The following is a 21,291-nucleotide window of genomic DNA, read 5'->3' as shown; positions in this document are numbered from 1 at the left end:
CCCCCATCCTCACAGATACTAGGTAGGGTCCTTAGCCCACTGAGCCACAATGGGAACTCCGTGTTATCAACTAGATTTTGATGATACGTACAAAACGCCAAAACAGGATGTCACAGCTCTCTAATCTTGCACCTCAGCCATCCTTAACCCTAGCAAACAGACGCTACCTCATAGGAGGTACACAGCAAGCCAGGTAAGTTTTTCTTCCTAAGATTACACAGGCTACATTAGGCACTAAATGACTGTGTCACTGCTAATATATTTTTGTCTTGCTGAATTCTGAACTGATTTTAATGTTCAGACTAACCAGAGTTTGTTTTCTACATTTTAACATTCTCGATGGTAAAATACAATGTACATTTCTTCCTACATACACAGCTACAGGAGAAACTTGATGTGAGAATAATAAGTTCTGTCAGTTGTAGTCTCAGTAAGTTTCAGTGGCCAAAAGCTATTAAAAATGTTCTCTGGCTCCAAACTGATGACTGTATGTTTCTATAGTTGCTGCCAATCTGGGACACAAATGTTCTCCAATAAACCAGACACATATTAAAAAGCTTATTTAATACAAAGGAATGGCCTTCAGAGCAAATTGATCACTAGTCCTATTGCCCTCAGAGATGTCCGACTTAGAGGAACAACACCACAAAAATGTTGGCAAACATGAAAGGAAGACTTACATCTGTGTGAACAGACTTGGGTTCGTTTGAATTCAGAATTGGCAGTACTTCTGGAAGTGAATTCACTCGCCTGCGCGTGCTGGGCTCCTGGATCTCCACTGAAGCAGTTATGGGAATGGGACGTAATTTATCTCTGATATTTTCCTGAAAAGTATGCAGAGATACCATTATGCATGGTACCAACACCATTGAGGAGCACCAAAGCAATGCTTTACTTTGTCCTGGATAACAGGTTGCTAGTGTAAATGGCAGAAATCTACACATCACTGCAAACCCCACTTCTGTCCCCTTTAAAGAAACCCATCTGTCTGCAGCCCTCACCTGGAGCCAGAGGGTCTCCTCCATGCATGCCTTCTGCTTCTGCCTGTGCAGAGTCAGCTCTTGCGTATACTTGGGCTCAGAACCTTGGTTTCGAAACTGAACTCTTGATGACAGCCCAGATTTTCTTCTTTCCTTTTCAGCCTCCAGCGTGCCCACAATGGCTAGATAAAAACCAGCAAATCGGAGGAAATTATGGTGCATTCATGCACAGTGAGCGCTAAGTCTGTTGGGTCTCTTTGGGAAAGATTTTAATTCCTGGAAGAACACTTTTCCCCAGGGCCAGTTTCCTTTCACATTTCCTGTTAATGTACATTCTGATTTTTGACGTTTCAAATCAAGCTGAACGATGTTTTAAAAGTTACATTTCCACTGGGCCACCTGGGGGAGCTCAAGCATAAGTCAAAACCTCAGAGTAGCATCTTGGCTTCAGTTTCTGACCACATTTCAAAAACTCAGTACACTATAGAGTACCCAACCCTCCCTAAAGGCTCTAAACCAGCTTCCCCTTCAACAGTCTTGATTCTTAAATTTAAAAAAAGTCTCTAGATCAGCAGCAGCTTCTCCTGGGGTGTGTCAGGAATGCAGAACCTCAGGCCCCAGCCAGACCTCCTTACCTGAATCTGCATTTTTAATATGATCAATCATCAGGTGGTTCTTAAATACACTAAAGTTTAAGGAGATTTGTAAGGATGGCTGTCTAAAAGAGGACATACATATCATTATTTTCTATTAATATGTATGAGAGAGGGAGACGGCTTCTGATGACAGGATGAGATTTTTCACTTGAAAAATAAGAATTAAAAGGTAGGGACATACTCCTTTCAGTGGGCAGAGGACCTATCTGTCAGCTAATAAAACTCCCACAACCAAAGTTTCAACTTCCAAAGCCCCAGAAGGCACATCCTGCTCGTGACTGCCTGCATTAATGGAGCTTGGAGACTAGCTAGGATTTGAATGATCAAAATCTCATTTCTTGGGAGTTCTTGTTGTGGCTCAGCAGTTAAAGAATCCAACTAGCATCCATGAGGACAGAGGTTCGATCCCTGGCCTCGCTCAGTGGGTTAAAGATCTGGCATTGCTGTGAGCTGTGGTGTAGGTCACAGACGCAGCTGGGATCCTGCGTTGCTGTGGCTCTGGCTCCAGTTGGACCACTAGCTTGAGAACCTCCATATGCCAAGGATACGACCCTTAAAAAAAAAAAATCTCCTTTTTTGACTTCAGAATGCATTCTTTTGCCAGCTGCTAGATGTAGCTGCTAACTATGTTTAAGGGCCAATACTTAAACGACTTGCATTTATTAATCACTCATGAACCATTAGGCAGGGAAAACAAACCAAAGTGTGTCCGGGGCCAGAGAAGGCAGCCTCTGGGGAATAAAATCTGCTCCAGAAAACATAGAAAAATAACCCATGCTCTAATATTCACGTTAGAGCTTGGAAGAGACCCTTCTGAGAGCATTTATTTTAAGGTCCTCTTCTCACAGGTGAGGAAATGGAAGCCCACAGAGCTAGGTGACTGGCCCTGAGGGACAGAGGCAGCACCTGAGTCTGTCACAAACACAAAAGAGGACTGACTTACATATAAAGCCTCTTAGATGTGCACCTGCCCACTTCCCCTAGACCTCTGCATGAGTCTTTTTCCCTCTCTGCCAGCGGGACCCTCTCCTTGCTACCTCCCCCTCACCACCTGGCTAACCCTACTCTTCCTTCGGATCTCAGCGGGAGCATCACTTTCTCCAGGAAGCCTCTCCTGCCCCTCCTAGCAGGCCCAACAGTATTCTGCGTCTCTCATCACTCCGCTTAGCCCATTGCACCCAGGCTGCTTGACGGTGCTCCCCGGGCAAAGCCACACCAGGGACCACCTGGGCTGTTCACCACTGTACTCCCCAGCAAGAGCACCTGACATGAAAATGATCTGCAGCACAGGTCAACCGAAGCCTACCCACCAGTGCACGTTTGCACTCACACGACGGGATGTTATTCTTATGCTGAAACCACAGCTGTTCCGATAACGTTAAGACCCAAATTTAGAAACGACAGTTTTTCACTTGCAATTTCGGGGTCCATCTGAAGAATTCTTAAATGTCACGGCTGCCAAATGGAATGTGCCTCCATCTTCAGCTGTCTGTGAGCCCCTGACATCATCCATTTATCAGTGACCTGCTAACTCCACGACGAGCCAGACGGAGGCTCCCGCACCCAGTGCCCCTCTCAGCCAAAGCAGGGGCGGGCGTGGGGGCATTAAAACCGTTTATCTACCAAACCCACGCTAACCTTTCCTCACCCTCCAGACAGTTCACATCATCTTAAAATCCTCCTCGTCGGCCACCGCTGCTGACCTTTTGAGGGGCAAGCCAAGTAGAACACTCATTAAGGCTCAATTATAAATATCTGAATGTGTGGAAACACCAGGTCTAAAGACGGCTGCGTTAAAACAGTGAGCTTACCCTCTCTGACACTGAGAACAGATTTTAGACGTATTAACTTATGCAGTTTTGTGCGAGTTCTGCTATTTATTTGATTTAGGATTTCCCAAAACCGTGGAAGCACAGGCAATGAAGGCAGGTCCTCTCTCAATGTCTTCTGAGAAAAAAGTTCTAACCCTAATAGGCCATCCAGGAACACTTGGTTAATGGAGGAGTCATATACAACTAATACACATGGTGTCAAACATAGCATTAAAGCTAGGAGAAAGTGTGTAATTTATTTGATAGTGATAGATCTGGAGGAAGGTAAGGAGTGTTCTGATGAAATTTCACATCTGTAGGCAAACAGAGAGCAGTCTGAGAAAATGACTAAGAGAATATAAATTTCCATCTCCTCGCCTAGTGAAAGAACCACTGTTTCTCCTTGCTTTTTTGGTTTTTATGTCTCTTTAGGGCCACACTCGGGGCATATTGAGGTTCCCAGGCTAGGGGTCGAATCAGAGCTGCAGCTGCTGGCCTATGCCACAGCCATAGCCACACCAGATCCAAGCCTACACCACAGCTCACGGCAACGGTGGATCCTTAATCCACTGAAGCCAGGGATCGAACCTGCATCCTCATAGATACTAGCCAGGTTCGTTACTGCTGAGCCACAATGGGAACTCCTCTCTTGGTCTTTCTAGGCCACTTCCAAATACAACAGTAAAAGGTCCATCATCCCAGCTGGAAAGTATAAGGTATTGCATTTGGGTAAAAACAACATAAACTATACTGAGAAGATGACAGATTGTGAGCAGTGATAAAGTATGTTTTGCCACTGAAAACCACACAAAGAATTATTTTCTTTTTTTTTTTTTTTTTGGTCGCATCTGCAGTTTATAGCAGTTCCCATAAGTTCGCTTCCACTGTGCCACAACGGGAACTCCAAAGGGACATCTTTTAAGAAGAAAGAGAGCAACACTTCAGACAACATGGAGAAACTTTCAGAAAACTCATTGTACCTCAGGGTGGAGTAAAAACTGAAAACCATGAGGACAGAAACCCCGGGTCCTTCCAGAAAGCTTCCCTTGGTGGCACTGCTACACCGGAGTTCCGAGCCCCTGGGACTATGGGCGACCCAGTAAGGAAACCACCCTCACTTAACTGTCTCTTTGGGGGAGAGATTTTCCCTAAATTCCCAGGCCCCCACCTGCACTCTGGGGCTGGAGCATCTCAGAGAAGGACTTCATGAAAATCACTATTGTTAGAGCATCGTTACAGATTTGTCAAAACTTATGGCCAAACTCCTGTTTGGGTTATAAAGAAAGGAAGCAGCATAAGACCTTGTAAATGACAACCTGCTTTCACCCCTTTATCTCATTTGATCTCCACCACAATTTTTTTTGGCTGCACCCACAGCATATGGAAGTTCCTAGGCCAGGAACTGAACCTGCGCCACAGCAGCAACTCAAGGTGCTGCAGTGACAATGCCAGATCCTTAACCCGCTGCACCACACGAGAATTCCTCCACCACAATCTTGGGTAGTAATTCCTATCACAGGCTTTTTAACTGATGGGAAAATAAAAACTCCAAGCATTAAAGGCCTTGCTCTGTGCTAAAGGGTCAGTTAGCATCAGCGCTAAAATGAGAAGCAGAGTCCGAGTCGCTGAGTCCTCAAGGCCAGCCTTCAGATTCCCCTAGGCCTGCCCTCAGGGACACAGCCTGAATGTACCAGGCCAGGGAGGTCTGGGCGGGACTGGGCTGCTGAGAGACTATCAACTGCCAATTATCCTAGCAGGACTCAGGCTCCCGTGGTCACTGTCCTACCACCATCCTCTGCCACCTCACAACCACAAAACCAATTCTCCACACTGCTTTTCAAAGACAGAAGTGGAGTAAACAGTTGTGGTAGCAAATGAGTACTTTTCCGAGGCACTCGTTCTGCCCTAAGCCATCTGCTTGGGGAAAACTCCCATGAGGACCAAATGCAGTTTTTCCCTCCTGTGCGTCACCTTCCTGATTAAAGACAACGGACAGACTTTGTTCTTTTGACAAGAATTTCTGGACTCATTTTGCCCATTTCAGTTTTATTTTTCTGTTATTTATGCAGAACTTTCAACCTGGCAGAAAAACACGATTTTTAAAGGACTAGGTACTTACTTATTGAAGGATCGTCATTAGCGGGTTTGGTAGTATATTCAAAGCAGGCCTTCACCTTGAGGCTATATAAAATCAAACACATTATTCTTAAGAGATGCAGTGCTGCCCTAGAAAAAAAATCCCCACACGTTTCCCAACTCTCAAATCCCTCCACTGACTACTGATGAGTCAGATGCTTTAAGGGGCGCTCAACAGGTTCCTCTTGCCTTTGCCCCTTTCTCTCTCAATCTTCCTCGGGGCTCCTTAGGGCAACAGGGTCATCAGAAAGCAGAGGCGTGAAACTCTGGGGGAATCAAGTGGACACAGCGCCAATGCTCACCATATTCCGCTAGGAGCCCCGCAGGATGTTTTCTGACGGAGATCAATTCTGTTAGGTGTTACTGTGATGGTTTGCTGAATATTAATAACAGGCCGGGATCTGAAGACAAAAAAGAGTAAAAAGCAAGCTCAGCCTTTTGCTACCTGAATGTAAGATGAACTCACATACTAGATGGCATCCTTGGATGCGGCATCTTAAAAACTTGAGAAAGAAAAAATGTTTCTCAGTGTGATTCACCCCTCCTGTTGCTAAAGGAAATAACTGTTAACAGACATAATTTAAAACATAATTACATGCTATGTATAAAAAGTTTGAAATGTCATTTATTGAAAATATACATTTTATAAATTACATTTTGTAATTTATATCTTACTACATATAATTATAAATGCTTTATAATATTAGAGTTTTTAAAATGAAAGAATAATATGGGCAATATATAAAAGTTCCAGTGTTTTCAGGCCAATATTACGTCTCGTCCCCGCCCAAACCCCCAAGAAGCCTTTGCGTGTCCTTCCAGACTTATCAGTTTGTTTTGGTTAAAAACATTATCTACAATTAAGTATAGTAACATGAATTTTGTTTTTCTAAAGGGGAGCTTTCCATGCTTATTGTTCTGCATGTTGCTTTTTCTCACTGACATTTCAGAGGTCTTATATCTACACACAAATCTAGCTGCCTTTCACATGTGCCAATATAACATCATTTATTTAACCAGTCCTTAATCAGTAGACATTTACAAATTTCTTAAGCTTTCTGCTCTGGCAAACATCCTTGTATAAACATCTATGCACATCTATGAGTCCTAAGTACATATGTCTATTTATCTGTAGGGTAAGTTCTTAAGAAGAATTTCTGAGTTAAAGGATACATGCATTTTGAATTATGAGTAATCTTGCCCAAAAACCCTCCAAAAAGGTAACACCAACACACACCCAACATGTGGGATGCTCATGATCAGGATTTCTACCTACACGTGAATGTTGGTAACCAGGCAAATCCTGAGCTTACAGGTCCCCATCTTACAGATATTCGCCCTTCCTATCCTCCCTGGGAAGCTCCCATCCTTCTGCTTAAGTCTCTGTCCTGCTGCTGCCAGGACTGACTCCAAGTTGCTACCCTGCAATATCTCTGTAAGCAAAACCTCCATCCTTTCCCATCTCTGCTCTGCCTAATTCAACCTCACAAACACAAGCAGGAAGCTGAATTCCCCACCTTTAGGCCTTTCACCATATAAAAACATGATCTTTCTCCTTTATGTATTGTTCCCTACTCCCTGCAGCCAAAGGGGTCACCCCTGCCTCAGCATAAGAAATACAAGTGAATGGTGGTTTAGGGGGGGCAAGTGGGCTGGGAGTCACCGCCCAGCTCTCCGCCCTCACTCCCCAGCCAGAACTCCGAGCAGGTCCTATGGTTTCCGTACCACAGGGATTTGGTCACAATGACTTTAGCGGGCTTGTGGTAAACCACGCCATCCTGGAGAAAAATGTATTCCCAAATCCAAACAGCTGGGTTGAACTGCTGGACTTTTTAACTACCAACAGGCTAAAGGATGCAAGTACACGCATGGTGAAGGCGGGAGCCAGCAAAAGGGCAAGGGCTGCTCACATTTCATTCCTTCATTTCCCTTGATCTGAACTGTTTACCCTTCCATTGTTATTTTACATTTAGACAGCTACTAATTTCTAAGATCCTAACTACGGGCATACTTTGGAGATACTGTGGGTTCAGATCCTATGCAATAAAGCAAGGGTAGCAATAAAGCGGGCCACATGAATTTTCTGTAAGTTATGTTTACACTATGCTGTAGTCTAGTAAGTGTGCAATAGCATTATGTCTAAAAAAATGTACATGCCTTAATTTAAGAACACTTTATTGCTAAAAATAAATGCTACCAAGCACCTGGGACTTCAGAAAGTCATAGCAGTAACATCAAAGATCATCATAATAAATAAGAAGGAAAGTTCAAAAATGTTGCAAAAATTATCGAAGTGTGACACAGAGACATGAAGTGAACAAATGCTGTTGGGAAAAAGCCACCTAGCCACAAACCTTCAATTTGCTAAAAAAACAAACAAGAAAATGCAGTAACTGCAAAGTGCAATAAAACAAGGTATGCCTATAGATATATTTTTTGTCTTTTTTAGAGCCACACCTGAGGCATATGGAAGTTCCTAGGCTAGCGGTTGAATCAGAGCTGCAGCTGCCGGCCTGCACCACAGCCACAGCAACACCAGATCCGAGCCACATCTTCCACCTACACCACAGCTGACGGTAACACTGGATACTTAAACCCACTGAGCAAGGCCAGGGATCGAACCTACATCCTCATGGATATTAGTTGGGTTCGAATCTGCTGAGCCACAATGGGAACTCCTAGATATATAAAGTTTTGAGAAAGCATATTTAAAAGGCAAAAATTCACAAATAATTTAAAACCAGTTGCTCCGGATGCCAGAGGGTTTTACAAATAGAAGTGTGGCATACATTTCAAAAGGAACTATTTTAACATACATTCACCTAAATCCTGTTTTCATGTTTGTTTTTAAACACACAATTTTGAGTGCACATCACATATGAACATAAAAAAAATGTCTTACTGGCTCAGCTGCCTCATGTTTAACGGCATCATTTATTAACTATGCAGAAGTACTAGTAGGATTTAGTGGGGAGGAATGCCCAGGGACCAAAGCTGGGAAGACTCAGGTACTACACAGGATGCAGCCTTAAAAGCTCAAGCAAGTCCTAGGCCTCCATTTTCTTTGTTTGTAAAATAAGAGAGTTGTTTCTCATCTTTTGTTTTCAAAGGCTTTTGAAATTTACTTTCAGGAGTTCCCATGATGGCTCAGTGGAAATGAATCTAACTAGTATCCATGAGGATGCAGGTTTGATCCCTGGCCCTGTTCAGAGGGTTAGGGATACAGTGTTGCAGTGAGCTGTGGTACCATGAGCTGTGGTGTAGGTCAAAGATGTGGCTCGGATCCCGTGTTGCTGTGCCTGTGGTGGAGGCTGATGACTATAGCCCCTGATTCAACCTGGGATTGAGGCCTGGGAACCTCCGTATGCTGCGGGTGAGGCCCTATTAAAAATACATAAATAAATAAATTTACTTTCATACTGTCTACGAGGAAAGAAGGAACAACTTTACAGGGTTCACAGTCAACCAACTTAGGAGGAGGACAGGAAAGTAAGGATATTAAAACATCAATTATATACAGCCAAATAATTATGACAGGCTAGCTGCTGGGAAAGACTCAGTAAGTGAATTTTGCTACAGGAATTCAAGTCTTCTTGATACCTGAGGTCTATCTCTCAAACGAGAACTCAAAAGTTCAAATTGCTTTTGCTAAAACAGTTGAGTGTTATTCTATAATTTTCCACCTGTTAAAAGTGTTGACTATTTTTAAGGTTGATGCCTAATACCTATACGAACAGAGAGAAACGGGCATATAAAGGCAGTAACACATGTTCATTTAGTTAACTAATTTATTTATTTATTTCTTTGGCATAATATCCCAGATCCATTCTCCCCTACTTATTTTCCCGTCTCCGATTTTTGCCATCTGTAACTTCTCTTGTGGTTCTTAGCTTTCACATAAAATGGCTCTCACAGATCTTGTCCTTTAACCAGATAACTATTTTTCTATTGTATTCTATATACGTATTATTTATTGTGGTTTTTTATACTATTTTCTTAAGAAGTATCCCGGTTTCACTTTCTTAACCCGAGGGTTTTGCTTAGGATTCTATTTTGTTTTATTTATTTTTTTCCTTTTTTTGGCCACACTCACGGCATACGGACGTTTCTGGGTCAGGCCAGGCATCAAATCTGAGCTGCAATTGCAAACCACCACAGCTGCGGTGATGCTGGATCCTTAACCCACTGTGCTGGGCAGGGGATAGAATCTGCACCACCAAAGAGACAAACTGGATCATTAACCCACTGTCCCACAGCATGAACCCCAGGATTCTTTCTAGATAATAGAGGCCACATCTCCTCTTGCCACTTCCCAGAAGACTGCAGGGCAGTGAAGGCAGCAGGGGTATATAGGACACAGCTTTTTTCATTTAGGGTTTCACTGTACATCATTGCCCATTTCTTTATAGAGATTCTTTAGATAAAAATGCCTATAAAAATAGTTAAAAAAATACAAACAAACCCTAAATGGTTCACATCTCACTAATGATTAAAGAAATATAAATTCAATCAAAAGATGTGATCACATATCACACTGGCAAAAATTAAATAGATTTATCATGTTCAATATTGGTACGGGTGTGAGGAAATGGGCCCTCTGGTAGGCTGTTGCTGTGAGCACTTTTCTGTGGGTGTACGTATTAATACAAAAATGTGGTAACCTTTAGCCCAGCAATTCTATTTCTAGGAACTTTTCTTCAAAGAAACAATAATCCATTACATATAGGTATATAAAATATACTCTAGCATGCTGTTTATAATAGGTAAAAGTCAGAGACTATTTAAAAATTCCATCAACTGAGGATTCATTAAATGCATATTATGGAATAGTATTAAATTATTAAACAAGATTAATGTATTTGTATTAACAAGGAGAAATAACTGGAAGAGACTTTTAATTAAACACCAAAATGGAGAACAGGAATGATAGCATGGCCTGTGATGACACCCTACAAGTTGGGAGATATTCAATACTATTAAAAGTTGGTTCATGGAAGAAGAGAGTATTGGAGAACTAGCACTTACTGCAATTTTATATCAACTTAACAAGAATGTGCTCCTTTTTTTTTGGTCTTTTTAGGGCTGCACTTGCAGCATATGGAGGTTCCCAGGGTCGATTCAGAGCTGTAGCTGCTGGCCTACACCACAGCCACAGCCACGCCAGATCTGAGCGATGTCTGCTACCTACACCACAGCTCATGGCAAGGCCAGATCCTTAACTCACTGAACGAGGCCAGAGATCAAACCTGCATCCTCATGGATACTAGTCAGATTCGTTTCTGCTGTGCTATGATGGGAACTCCCGAATGCATTTTTTAAATAAAAAAAATTTTAATAAAACCATTTTTACTGGTAACTTCCAGTAGTGACAGAATTGCTGGGAAAAGGGGACTTGGACACAGTGGATGGGCAAACCATTGCAGCCTTTCTGGAGGTCATTTTGGTAAAGCTGAATAATAAATCTTAAAACACACGTGTCCTTCAACTTAGCAACTCCCTCTTGGGAAGTCATCATAAGGAAATAATCCAGGACATGAATGAAAGTCAGGATGTTTATTTACCTCAGCAATGTGTATCATGAAAGCAAACAACCCAACCTGGAAAGCAACATGAATGCCCAGTGACAGTAGGGCAGGTGTTAAATAAACTATGATCCAGCCATGCGTGATGCCTCAGACAATTATTAACTTCAATTCAGAAAAGTACTCAATGACAGGGAAATAGCGACTATGCATTATAAATTTGCTCCCAGAAAAAGGTCACACAATATGGTACAAACCAACAAAAGCAGGTTACAAAGTGACACGCACATTGTGATCTCAATTGTGTTAAACATACATGTATGGTCACAGAAAACTAAAAATCAGAAGGCTATAAAACCAAAATTTGGGAGTTTAATAAGGGTGGTGAAATAGAGGAGATTTTTTATTTCCTTCTCTACAGTCAAATTTTCTGTGTGTTTCAGTTTTTATGAAAATAAAGGTTTTTGAGATTGAGTAAAAATTTTCACCAATTCTGCCTTTAAAAAAAAATTACTTCAAAATTATAGCCAGGTTTTAAGAATTAGGTTTTTATTATATTGTAATACTACCCTCAAGAGAAAAAAAATATTCAAAACCCAGAGAAGCCTTTGCCTTTGAAGTATAGTTGTTCTAAGTTTCAATTCAAAATGTAAAAAAAAAATATTGGGTAAGCGGATTATGGAACATGCTTAACTAAAGTCAGAGATAACACACCTGAAAATAGTTACTGAGTCTGAGAGGGAACCAACAGCAACATCAGGGTACCAATTTCTATCAAGGTCCATGTTTCCAGCAATTGAATATCCAAAAGATGGCGATTTACCCTCGAGAACCTGAAAGGAACCAGACATCGGAATGGACACTAGGCCACCCAAATGAACCCCTTGCCCACGCTTTGAAAAAAGACACATAAGCCTCTTTTGAACTAAAGTTTAAGAGCTTACTTATAACAAGTAATTACAAGTAAATATACATATGATCCAACACTTCATACATTTTACTTCCTAAAAGGTACCTGATCTATGTTGTACCTCAAAAGACAAAAGAGGCATTTTTTTATGAGTTTGTGTACTACATGAAGTCAATCACCATTTTTCAAACCAAACCTCTCTCTACCCACCCTCTCAATGTCTTATTTTTCTCTACAGCAATTTTTAGTTTTTGGTATCTGAATTCTCTATGCAATTACAATCACCTCTTACATTTGTTCAGTTTCACCTCTATTTAGTATGCTGCTAAAAGGAATATTACCACATTTCCATCTATTTATGCCATCAGGGTAGAAGCGTCTTTTCCTTTGGCTTTGATTCCTAATTTACCAAAGGAATTTTACAATTTAAAACTAGCAGGTCACTGTATTTATATCTATTTCCAAGGTCTCTTTTAATACATTCTTTAAATAACAACAAAATTTATACTACCGTAGACTTGTAAATAAAACATCACTAGTGTGAAAATTCACATACACCAAGGCAAAATGTTGAGCCCCTTATTGCAGAAATCCAGACGGTCTGGTTACCTGTGTTGGTTTGGTATTTATTCCATTTGCAGATCCATGATAGATAAAAACCTTCCCCTTGCCATCGTAGGGTGCTCCAACTGCAATATCTGTCGATGATACCACATTTTAACAAACACTACCTTTTAAAAGCATTCCAACACAATGTTTTGAAATAAAATGCCATAAACACTGTCAAATAATCTATCACCTGTTAATCATGACCATCTCACAATCTATCATCTACCTGGGTAGCCGTCTTGATTAATATCTCCAATATTTTTGACCGCAACGCCAAACATAGAATCTTTGGTTCCGTTAAGACGAATTGGCTTGACGTTTTTCCATCGGCCTTGCTGGTTCATGTAGACATACACTGCACCTCCAACTTCTCCACTTCTATCAAAATACTGTGGGGCCCCAATAACTATATCTTGCCACCTGAAAACATAACGAGGGGGAAGAACTGTGAACCATTAGCTAAAATACCAGCAGGCATGGGGAAAATCCCACCAGCCCAGGTACAAAGGACACAAAGATTGATGTGATACAAGGACTTCGAATCTGGACTTTGTATTTTATCAGTTAAAGCTTCTTTTTTTTTTTTTTTTAATTTTTTTTGTCTTTTTGCTATTTCTTGGGCCGCTCCCGCGGCATATGGAGGTTCCCAGGCTAGGGGTCTAATCGGAGCTGCAGCCACCGGCCTACGCCAGAGCCACAGCAACGCGGGATCCGAGCAGCATCTGCAACCTACACCACAGCTCACGGCAATGCCGGATCGTTAACCCACTGAGCAAGGGCAGGGATCAAACCCGCAACCTCATGGTTCCTAGTCGGGTTCGTTAACCACTGCGCCACGACGGGAACTCCCTTTTTTTTTTTAAATAAATCAAGGTAGCCTCCAATAAACACCCAAAGAAAAATATCAAGGGTAAAAACGTGAAGGCTGTTCCCAAGTTACATCTATAATGCAGAGAGACTCCCAGTCCACCTTCAACCCACCACCACAGACCCATACTGGCACCACCAGCCAGAGAGACCTATAGAGGGGCTTGTGGCACCAATTGCTACTTTCCACAGGACATTCTAGATGCTTAAGAGACCACAGAACAGGGAGTTCCTGTTGTGGTTTATCGGGTTAAGAACCGGCCCATGAACCATGACGATGCAAGTTTGATCCCTGGACTCACTCAGTGGGTTAAGGGATCTGGTGTTGCCACAAGCTGCGGTACAGGTCACAGACGTGGCTCAGATCTGGGGTTGCTGTGGCATAGGCCGGTAGCTGCAGCTTGGATTCAACCCACAGCCTGGGAACGTCCATATGCTGCTGGAAGGAAAAGAGGGAGGGAGGTGGGAAGAAAACCACAGAACAGAACCACACAGGGGTCATTTTTTTGAGTTACTTTATCTCCAAATTTTAATTGTCACGGACCTGTGACACCAAGACATAGTAAAAACTGAAGACTGAACATGTACTCCTACCCCCTGGGGAGGGTACTGAATGAACGTATGCTGCCAAAGTATAAGTGATGAAGATAGGAGGGGATAGTAAAAATCCGACAGCAAAAATATTCTTTCCACTGACTAACCTGATCGTCTCAAGACCTGCCATAGCCAGAGCAGCCATGCATTCTTTGCAAGTGAAAAATGACCTGAGAGGCTCTTACCCGTCGCTGTTGAGGTCCACCACTGCCACATCATAGCCAAATGAAGAAGCCAGCCCTTCCCCATCAAATATGTGCTCGGGGAGAAGATGTGCAGACTTCAGGTCTCTTTTAAGCAAAACCACAGCTCCGCTGTGATTGGCTCTAGGAGCACCAGATACAAAAGTAATCTCATCTTTGGAAACAATACCTTTCCCTGAGTCCAAAGAAAAGCCTAGGGAAACAAAACACAGTTCGCGTCAACTCTGTTTTTCAGGAGGTCTCTAACAGTGGTTACTCCCTTACTCCCTTTTCCTTTTGTTTCCCACCCTCTCCCTCTGACCCTCCCCACCAGCTCTCATATCGATGATAAAGTTCCAGAGCCAAGAAACTGGACACAAGTTCAAAGCAGCAGACTACTGCACTGCTTCCTATGGGAACGTGTTAAGACTTTCAAAGAAAAGTACCTATGCTTTTTAGCCTCTGTGGAACTTGAGTCATGACACATTCAGGCAGCTCAAGAATCCCATTTTGGATCCCATTTTAATACTGAGACTGCTGTAAAAAGGAGATCAAGCTAGGTATTTGATTATAGTTGATAATTATCAAATGATCTCTAGACAGGTACATCCCATACACCAAGTAACAACCCGACGTAGCGTAGCTGAGGGCATATTACAGGGTTCTGCTCTAATGTAGTGAGAGTAACTTCCATATTCATCCATCTCCTCCGCTGTCCGTCAGGCAAGAACAAACACTCATCTCATGAATATACTGCTGAGAGCATTTCACTATTTGGGGCCAACTTAGTCCTCCAACACAAACATGCAAACAAAACCATGACTGATGAGCTGGAGTATTTGAGAACCTGGTATAAACAATAGAGGTGAGCAAATCCTCAGCTGTATCAATTGCATACTTGTTCAGAGAGAGGGCAGAAAAATGATATAACATCTCATCATAAAGTATCAGATAGGATGTCAGGTTACCCATGCTGAGGTTGAGTGGCAAGCCAACACCAATGCCCACATCGAAATCATTCAAATTAAGCAAAATCTTCCCACATCAAGGGGAGGCAGATGTGGAATACTCTAAGCTCACCCTTTGGATTAGGCTTTATTTATAAAAAGCTTCACCACTACTGTAGCAGTTCTCAAATTGTGAAGTGAGTGGAAAAAGAGGATGAGCTGCAAGTTTAGAATAGGGTGGTATGATCGACTCCAGCTCTGGAAGCCATCTGGCTACAGGCCCTCAACCATGGCATGCTTTTTATGTGTGCTTCGCTTGAAATGAAATAGAAAATAAAAAGATTTATGCTCTGTATGGATCAAAAAAAAAATTCTTAAATGACCATGACCAAGACAATTTATTTGTCATCTCAGAGGTCACGAACCTAGGTAGCTATTCATCATCACATCAGGAAATGTGTCGGGCTGCTCCCGGGGAGGCTGTGTTTTATAAACAAACTGATCGGGATCTGTATAGGAAACGCTGGTCAAAAACAGCAGGCCTGGACACATGCGCGGGGCGGAAGAGATTGCAGAAAAAGCAATTATGCTTGGTAAGAGGCACACTAGCTCCTGCCGTGTTGGCTGGATGATGAGGCTGACAGCACCGGCCAGCCACCCTCTTTGCCAGCTTCCAAAACCTCAAGCAGATCATTTCATTCCTAAAACCCATGGATTTATCCGAAAGACCAGATACCCAGACAGCATGGACAACCAAAACATAAAGTACAAACTGGACTCCCCTCCTCCTGCCTCCAGGTACCCAGTGATGAAGAAATCCATTCTAAAAGTGGCAAATGTGGTTAATAAATATGTTGAATATTTTCAAGTGTTCCCATAGGAACTAAGTTTATAAAATCCACAGGCATCTGTCTGAAAGACCAAAGCATTGATTTCTTGACCAGAACCACTGAATTGAAATCATAAATGAAGTCCTATAGAACACATCTGAAGAGAGGCTATTAAAGTCTATCCAAATAAAATACTGGTTTGTTGATAATAGTTACCCTGAAAAGGATTTTTACCTAGAAAAACCCTATTTAATAATTAAGACTGCAAACCAGTCAGCCTTGAGTTTCCTTCCTGTTCTGCAAAGCCACCGACAGCATTCACACACCCAGCTGCTGGGGGATTATTAATTGTATGACCTTGGACTAGGAAATTAATCTCCCTAAGTCACAGGGTTTTTTTCCCCATCAACAAAAGAGGGACAATAATACTTAGTTTACGATATTGTTAGAAAGATCAAATAAGACCTATAAGTAGTAAGTTCGGTGTGTGATTTAAAGCACACTGTAGATGCTTAACAAGTGAAAAGTCTAACTTTTTTTCCCTTCTATGCCTTCCCACTGAGTTTTTAATTTGGGGGATAGTTTCTGAAAAGTTCTTTTTTAAAATAAAGAATATTGTTCATCTGTATTTATATAATTAGAACAATTTTTAAGACTATATTTACTAAGACCTTCGATCTACAACTAGTTTTTTCCTTTTTAAAAAATCTTCCATTGTTCTAGTAATATCTCTAGCATATGGGTACATCTCTATTTTTTTAAAAAAAGAATAGGTTACTATTTAGGTTTAGGAGACTTTTTTACATTTTTTCCCAAGAAATGCACAGTAATTATTCTTTATGTCAACTCACACCAAGAATTAAAGCTTTTAAAAGCCTTTGTGTAATTATCATAATGCACATGAATAATTTAGGACACCCATTAGTAATGCAAACAAGCCTGAGGAGTTAAAGAATTGGCACTTAGACACAATCTGGGTGTCCTCAGAGCTGTGTTGGCCATCCTGCTCAGCCTCGGCTGCAAAGCCCCTGTGCCACCCGCAAGGGGCCTGGTGACAAGGGGGCCCCAATCCGGAAGCAAGGCCAGCTCTTGGAAATGACCTGGAGGTGGTGACCTGCCTCTTAAGAGTAACTTCATAAATGCAGCTCTTAAAGAATATCTCTAGAAAGAGGCGCTAAAGGGAGAGGGGAGGCAGTTCAGCCTCCCGCTAATACCCATGCATTTTCTTCATGGCTGCCTGAACAGCCTGGTTCAGGTTACAGAGGCTGACGTTAGTTCAGGAAAGCCCTCCACCTGAGAGGACAGAGGATTTGGGAGATGATAGGTTTCCTTCTGCTTTGAGGGAGCTCCTTTCAGAAGGGAAGGATCTCCGGCATCTGTCAAGTCACCGTGGGATTGCCCAAGGCTTAAATCCAACTCCAGTATATACAGCCACATGCCCCTGGCTCCACGTGGCCTCGTCTCACCCAGGAAGCTCAGAGGCCTGTGACAGCAGGTCACACACAGGCGTCTGAAGAGGCAGGCACGCCACCTACTCTCGTCCTACCTAAATAACTGTTAGCAGGAACAGGAACAAGACTTTCATCATTGTCAGTCTCTCCACCAACTTCATAAGGCCCATCTTCAAAGATGTTCATGTCAAAAAAAGTGTTATTCTTTTGCTCTACGCGAACAATCCCTAAAAGAATGAAATGGGAAAAAAAAAAAAAAAAAAAAAGAAGGTGAAACAAAATAGATGGTTCCTAATAAACACGCCTCAGGTTCTCATTAAACACAGAAAGAAAGTTTGGAGGAAGAAAAGGCAGAAAAAAAGAGATGACCTTTGGAGTTATTACAGTTAAAAAAAAAAACATGTTCATGTAAATTTGTACAAAGATATTTGTTTCAGTGATTAAAAAAAAAAAAGCCCATGTGTTTTCATGAAGTATCTTATAACACAATGAAACTAGATGGAAAATGGAATGTTTACTTAGTAAACTAAACCTACAGAAAAAATTTTAATTATATGGATGTGGTATTTTACATTTTTTATAATCGTAAATCTATTTACCTTAACTATAATGTAGAATTGAAATTAACATTTTAATCTTTACTTCAAATTACTTTAACCAAAGATTTAAAATCTTTAACAAATTTTCACAAAACATGAAGAAAGATTTCATATAATAAGCCCACTATGTGATTTTTTTAATGATAATCTTTTAAGTCAGAGTTTATAAAGCAGATAAGACATGTTTCTCATAAATTAAGGCATACATAACTAGTAGGCATTTTTATTGTTTTGTTTTACTATGTATGGCATCTCTTCTTGCTAAAATAAAACTACTTCTAAATTCAATGTGTTTTTTAATTAGGTCAAGAGAACCTGACATATACTGTGATGGGAAAGATTTGTTGGGGGTGGGTAGTAATTTCCTTTGGAAGGTTTCTATGGATGACAACGACAGTGTTCAAGGATCATCTCTCTTTTTTTTTTTTTTTGCCTCTTTTTTGCTTTTTTTAGGGCCGCACCCATGGCATATGGAGGTTCCCAGGCTAAGGGTTGAATCAGAGCTACAGCTGCTGGCCTACACCACAGCCCGCCAGATCTGCGCCGTGTCTGCGATCTATACCACAGCTCACAGCAACGCCAGATCCTTAACCCACTGAGCGAGGCCAGGGATCGAACCCGAAACCTCACAGATACTAGTCAGATTCATTTCCGCTGCATGCAATGGGACCTCCTCCAGGATCATTTCTAACTGGAATTAAAACTTGGAAATTTTTGAATGGAAAAGAGAAAATTTTCTTAAGTGTGTGAACTAACTAGTGAAAATGTTGTAACACAGAAATTTACTTTAATAAATTCCTCAAAAATAAAAAGGCTTATGTCCAAATAGGATGCTTTTCTCTTCATTATGGATTAGAGTCAGGTTAATTATCCTTTATAACATAGGGGTTTCCTACACCTGCTTAATTTCTTCAGAGAAGTTAAACTTTTATTACAGCACCACTCGCCATGTCCATCCAGGCAAAAACCATGGGCCATTCTCTTCCCTCCCTCCAGTGTCTCCTCTGACATACATCACGGTATTATTTAAACAATACCACTAAACAACCTTTCCACAAGGTACCTTAAATTATCATCTCAAAGTTCCCTCATCTGTCACCTACGTTTCTAACTATATATACTGCTTTAGTAGCAAAATACAGCCGTTAAGACAACACATAATGAAACAAATGGCTGTATTAATACAATGTTATTTGTACACGACAGCACTCAATTGTCCTCAGTTTTCACATCCCTACCTTAAAATGAAAACTTTCGTCTCCATGAAACAGGCAAATATAAAACAGCAAGAACTACTAAATTATAGTCTTACAGAAAAAGTTAACTACTTCTATCAACATTAACTGCTAGTGGAGGGGGAAAAAATCTCTTAAAACACATTTCCACCAATATTTTTAAAAATCAGATTTTTAGATCTTTTAATATCCTACTTTACTTCTATAATAAACAAATGACTTATAACACATTTTAACTCAAAATACACTAAATCATAGTGCACATAACAGAAATAATGTAGTTATAGTAATCTCTATAATACGCCTGCCATACCTTTCCAGTTGTAAGTGCCTGGGGCTCCAAACACAATGTAATGATAGTCTTTAGTAAAAGTAGCTGCTACACCTTGCTGGCAAGAACCAAATTTTTCATGACCTCTCAATCGGCCATCACAAAAACTCCAGTCTCCTCCATCCATATAGTCTTCAATCCTGAGGTTCTGACTTAGGACATAACACCTTCCAAAGATGTCTCGAGATTCCTGCTTTGTGTTAACATGTTGCCGTTTTTCATATCGATGGGCACACGTCTGCAAACAGAAGGAATCAAGTAGCCCGTATATGTCTGCAAATCTCATGTTACAAGTTGATAAAATTGTCAACAATAAAGAGCTTAATTCTAAGTGGGATGTTAGGAGTTCCCTTTGTGGCTCAGTGGGTTAAGAATCCGACTAGTATCCATGAAGATGTAGGTTCAATCCCTGGCCTCGCTCAGTGTGCAGGGGAATCCGGCATTGCCATGAACGTGGTACAGGTTGCAGACATGGACTGGATCTAGTGTGGCTGTGGTGTAGGCCGGCGGCTGCAGCTCCGATTTAACCCCTAGCCTGGGGAACTCCCCCATGCCGTGGGTGTGGTCCTAAAAAGAATTAAAAAAAAAAAAAGGGATGTTACATGTGTCATCATGCCAAGATCAGAGTCAAAAACCATTAAATCTTCCCCAAAGTAGCACAAAGGAGACCATTTACCTTGCATAGGCCTTCTGTCTTATCCTCACCCAGAGAATAATGCTCCAATACAAATACTGAATGCCAGTCTATAATCTACGGGCCATTTACTTGTAAATCTACCTGTCATATAAACAATGGGGAACACTCTACTTCATCTTCTCAGTTTAATTGGCTTTTAGTAGCTGTATAAAGCTTCACATCGACGTGTTTGTGAAAATAAGTAATCATGCTCCAGAGGACAGAAATCATGGACATATTTTTACAGGGATCAAGCAAACACAGCTAAAACACACTTGGCTTTTACCCATACTATTTCCTTATATTCAGTCCGAACTAACTTATTATCCTTTAAACTCAGAGATGAAGCTTATTTTATAAGGCAGAGAGGAGTTCCTGTTGTAGCTCAGTGGGTTAGGAACCCGTCATAGTGTCTGTGAGGATGTGGGTTCCATCCCCAAATGGGTTAAGGATTCAGCGTTGCCACAAGCTGCAATGTAGGCCACAGGTGCAGCTCAGATCTGGTGTGGTTGCAGCTACTGCAGTTGTGGCGTAGGTCACAGCTGCAGCTCCAATTCAACTCTTGGCCCAGGAACTTCCATATGCTGCAGGTTTGGCCTTAAAAAGAAAGAAAGAGTCAAAGAATTACACTGCTAGGAGGGATGACATCATCTCCAACTTCACAAAGTATTCAAGGCTCCCCTCCATATAACACAGGCCAAAAATAATCTGCAACGTCCAAGTCGATGCAGCCCCGTAGGTATAAAAATTCAGTGTTCAGTAAAATCCTCATTTTTCTCAAAATTCTATAAAAAATTGTGACAGCAACCAGATTTTGAAAGAGACACAGAAGGATCATCCTAATCTGGCCTGGCACCTCCAAGGCCATCAAGCACAATCTGTGCAACAAACCCTATTTTCTTTGCTACCACGTCTATTTGAAGAAACTCAGAATAAATAACTAGAGAGTTTAAAA

The 21,291-nt window shown here is 41.4% G+C and overlaps 1 protein-coding gene across 2 annotated transcripts in view; it reads right to left on the bottom strand.

Annotated features, from left to right (window-relative positions):
• ITGA6 (integrin subunit alpha 6) overlaps positions 1 to 21,291 on the bottom strand; it is an 87,718-nt gene that overhangs the window by 25,383 nt on the left and 41,044 nt on the right. For both annotated transcript variants that reach the window (XM_084999521.1, XM_021076079.2), the window contains exons 4-13: positions 19,643 to 19,898; positions 17,591 to 17,722; positions 14,271 to 14,481; positions 12,851 to 13,044; positions 12,625 to 12,713; positions 11,820 to 11,938; positions 5,886 to 5,984; positions 5,567 to 5,628; positions 1,002 to 1,162; positions 681 to 824 (exon numbers count right to left, since the gene is read on the bottom strand). In XM_084999521.1, coding sequence (XP_084855647.1) covers positions 681 to 824; positions 1,002 to 1,162; positions 5,567 to 5,628; positions 5,886 to 5,984; positions 11,820 to 11,938; positions 12,625 to 12,713; positions 12,851 to 13,044; positions 14,271 to 14,481; positions 17,591 to 17,722; positions 19,643 to 19,898 — 1,467 coding nt within the window. The remainder of the gene's footprint in view (positions 1 to 680; positions 825 to 1,001; positions 1,163 to 5,566; positions 5,629 to 5,885; positions 5,985 to 11,819; positions 11,939 to 12,624; positions 12,714 to 12,850; positions 13,045 to 14,270; positions 14,482 to 17,590; positions 17,723 to 19,642; positions 19,899 to 21,291) is intronic.

The sequence above is a fragment of the Sus scrofa genome, chromosome 15, assembly GCF_054392235.1.
Source record: "Sus scrofa isolate SSC_HxYL_T2T_F1_AM1 chromosome 15, Sscrofa_HxYL_maternal_Yorkshire_Landrace_v2.0, whole genome shotgun sequence".
NCBI lineage: Eukaryota > Metazoa > Chordata > Mammalia > Artiodactyla > Suidae > Sus > Sus scrofa.
Note: the sequence above shows the minus strand (reverse complement) of the source record. Positions and strands in the feature narration are given on the sequence as shown.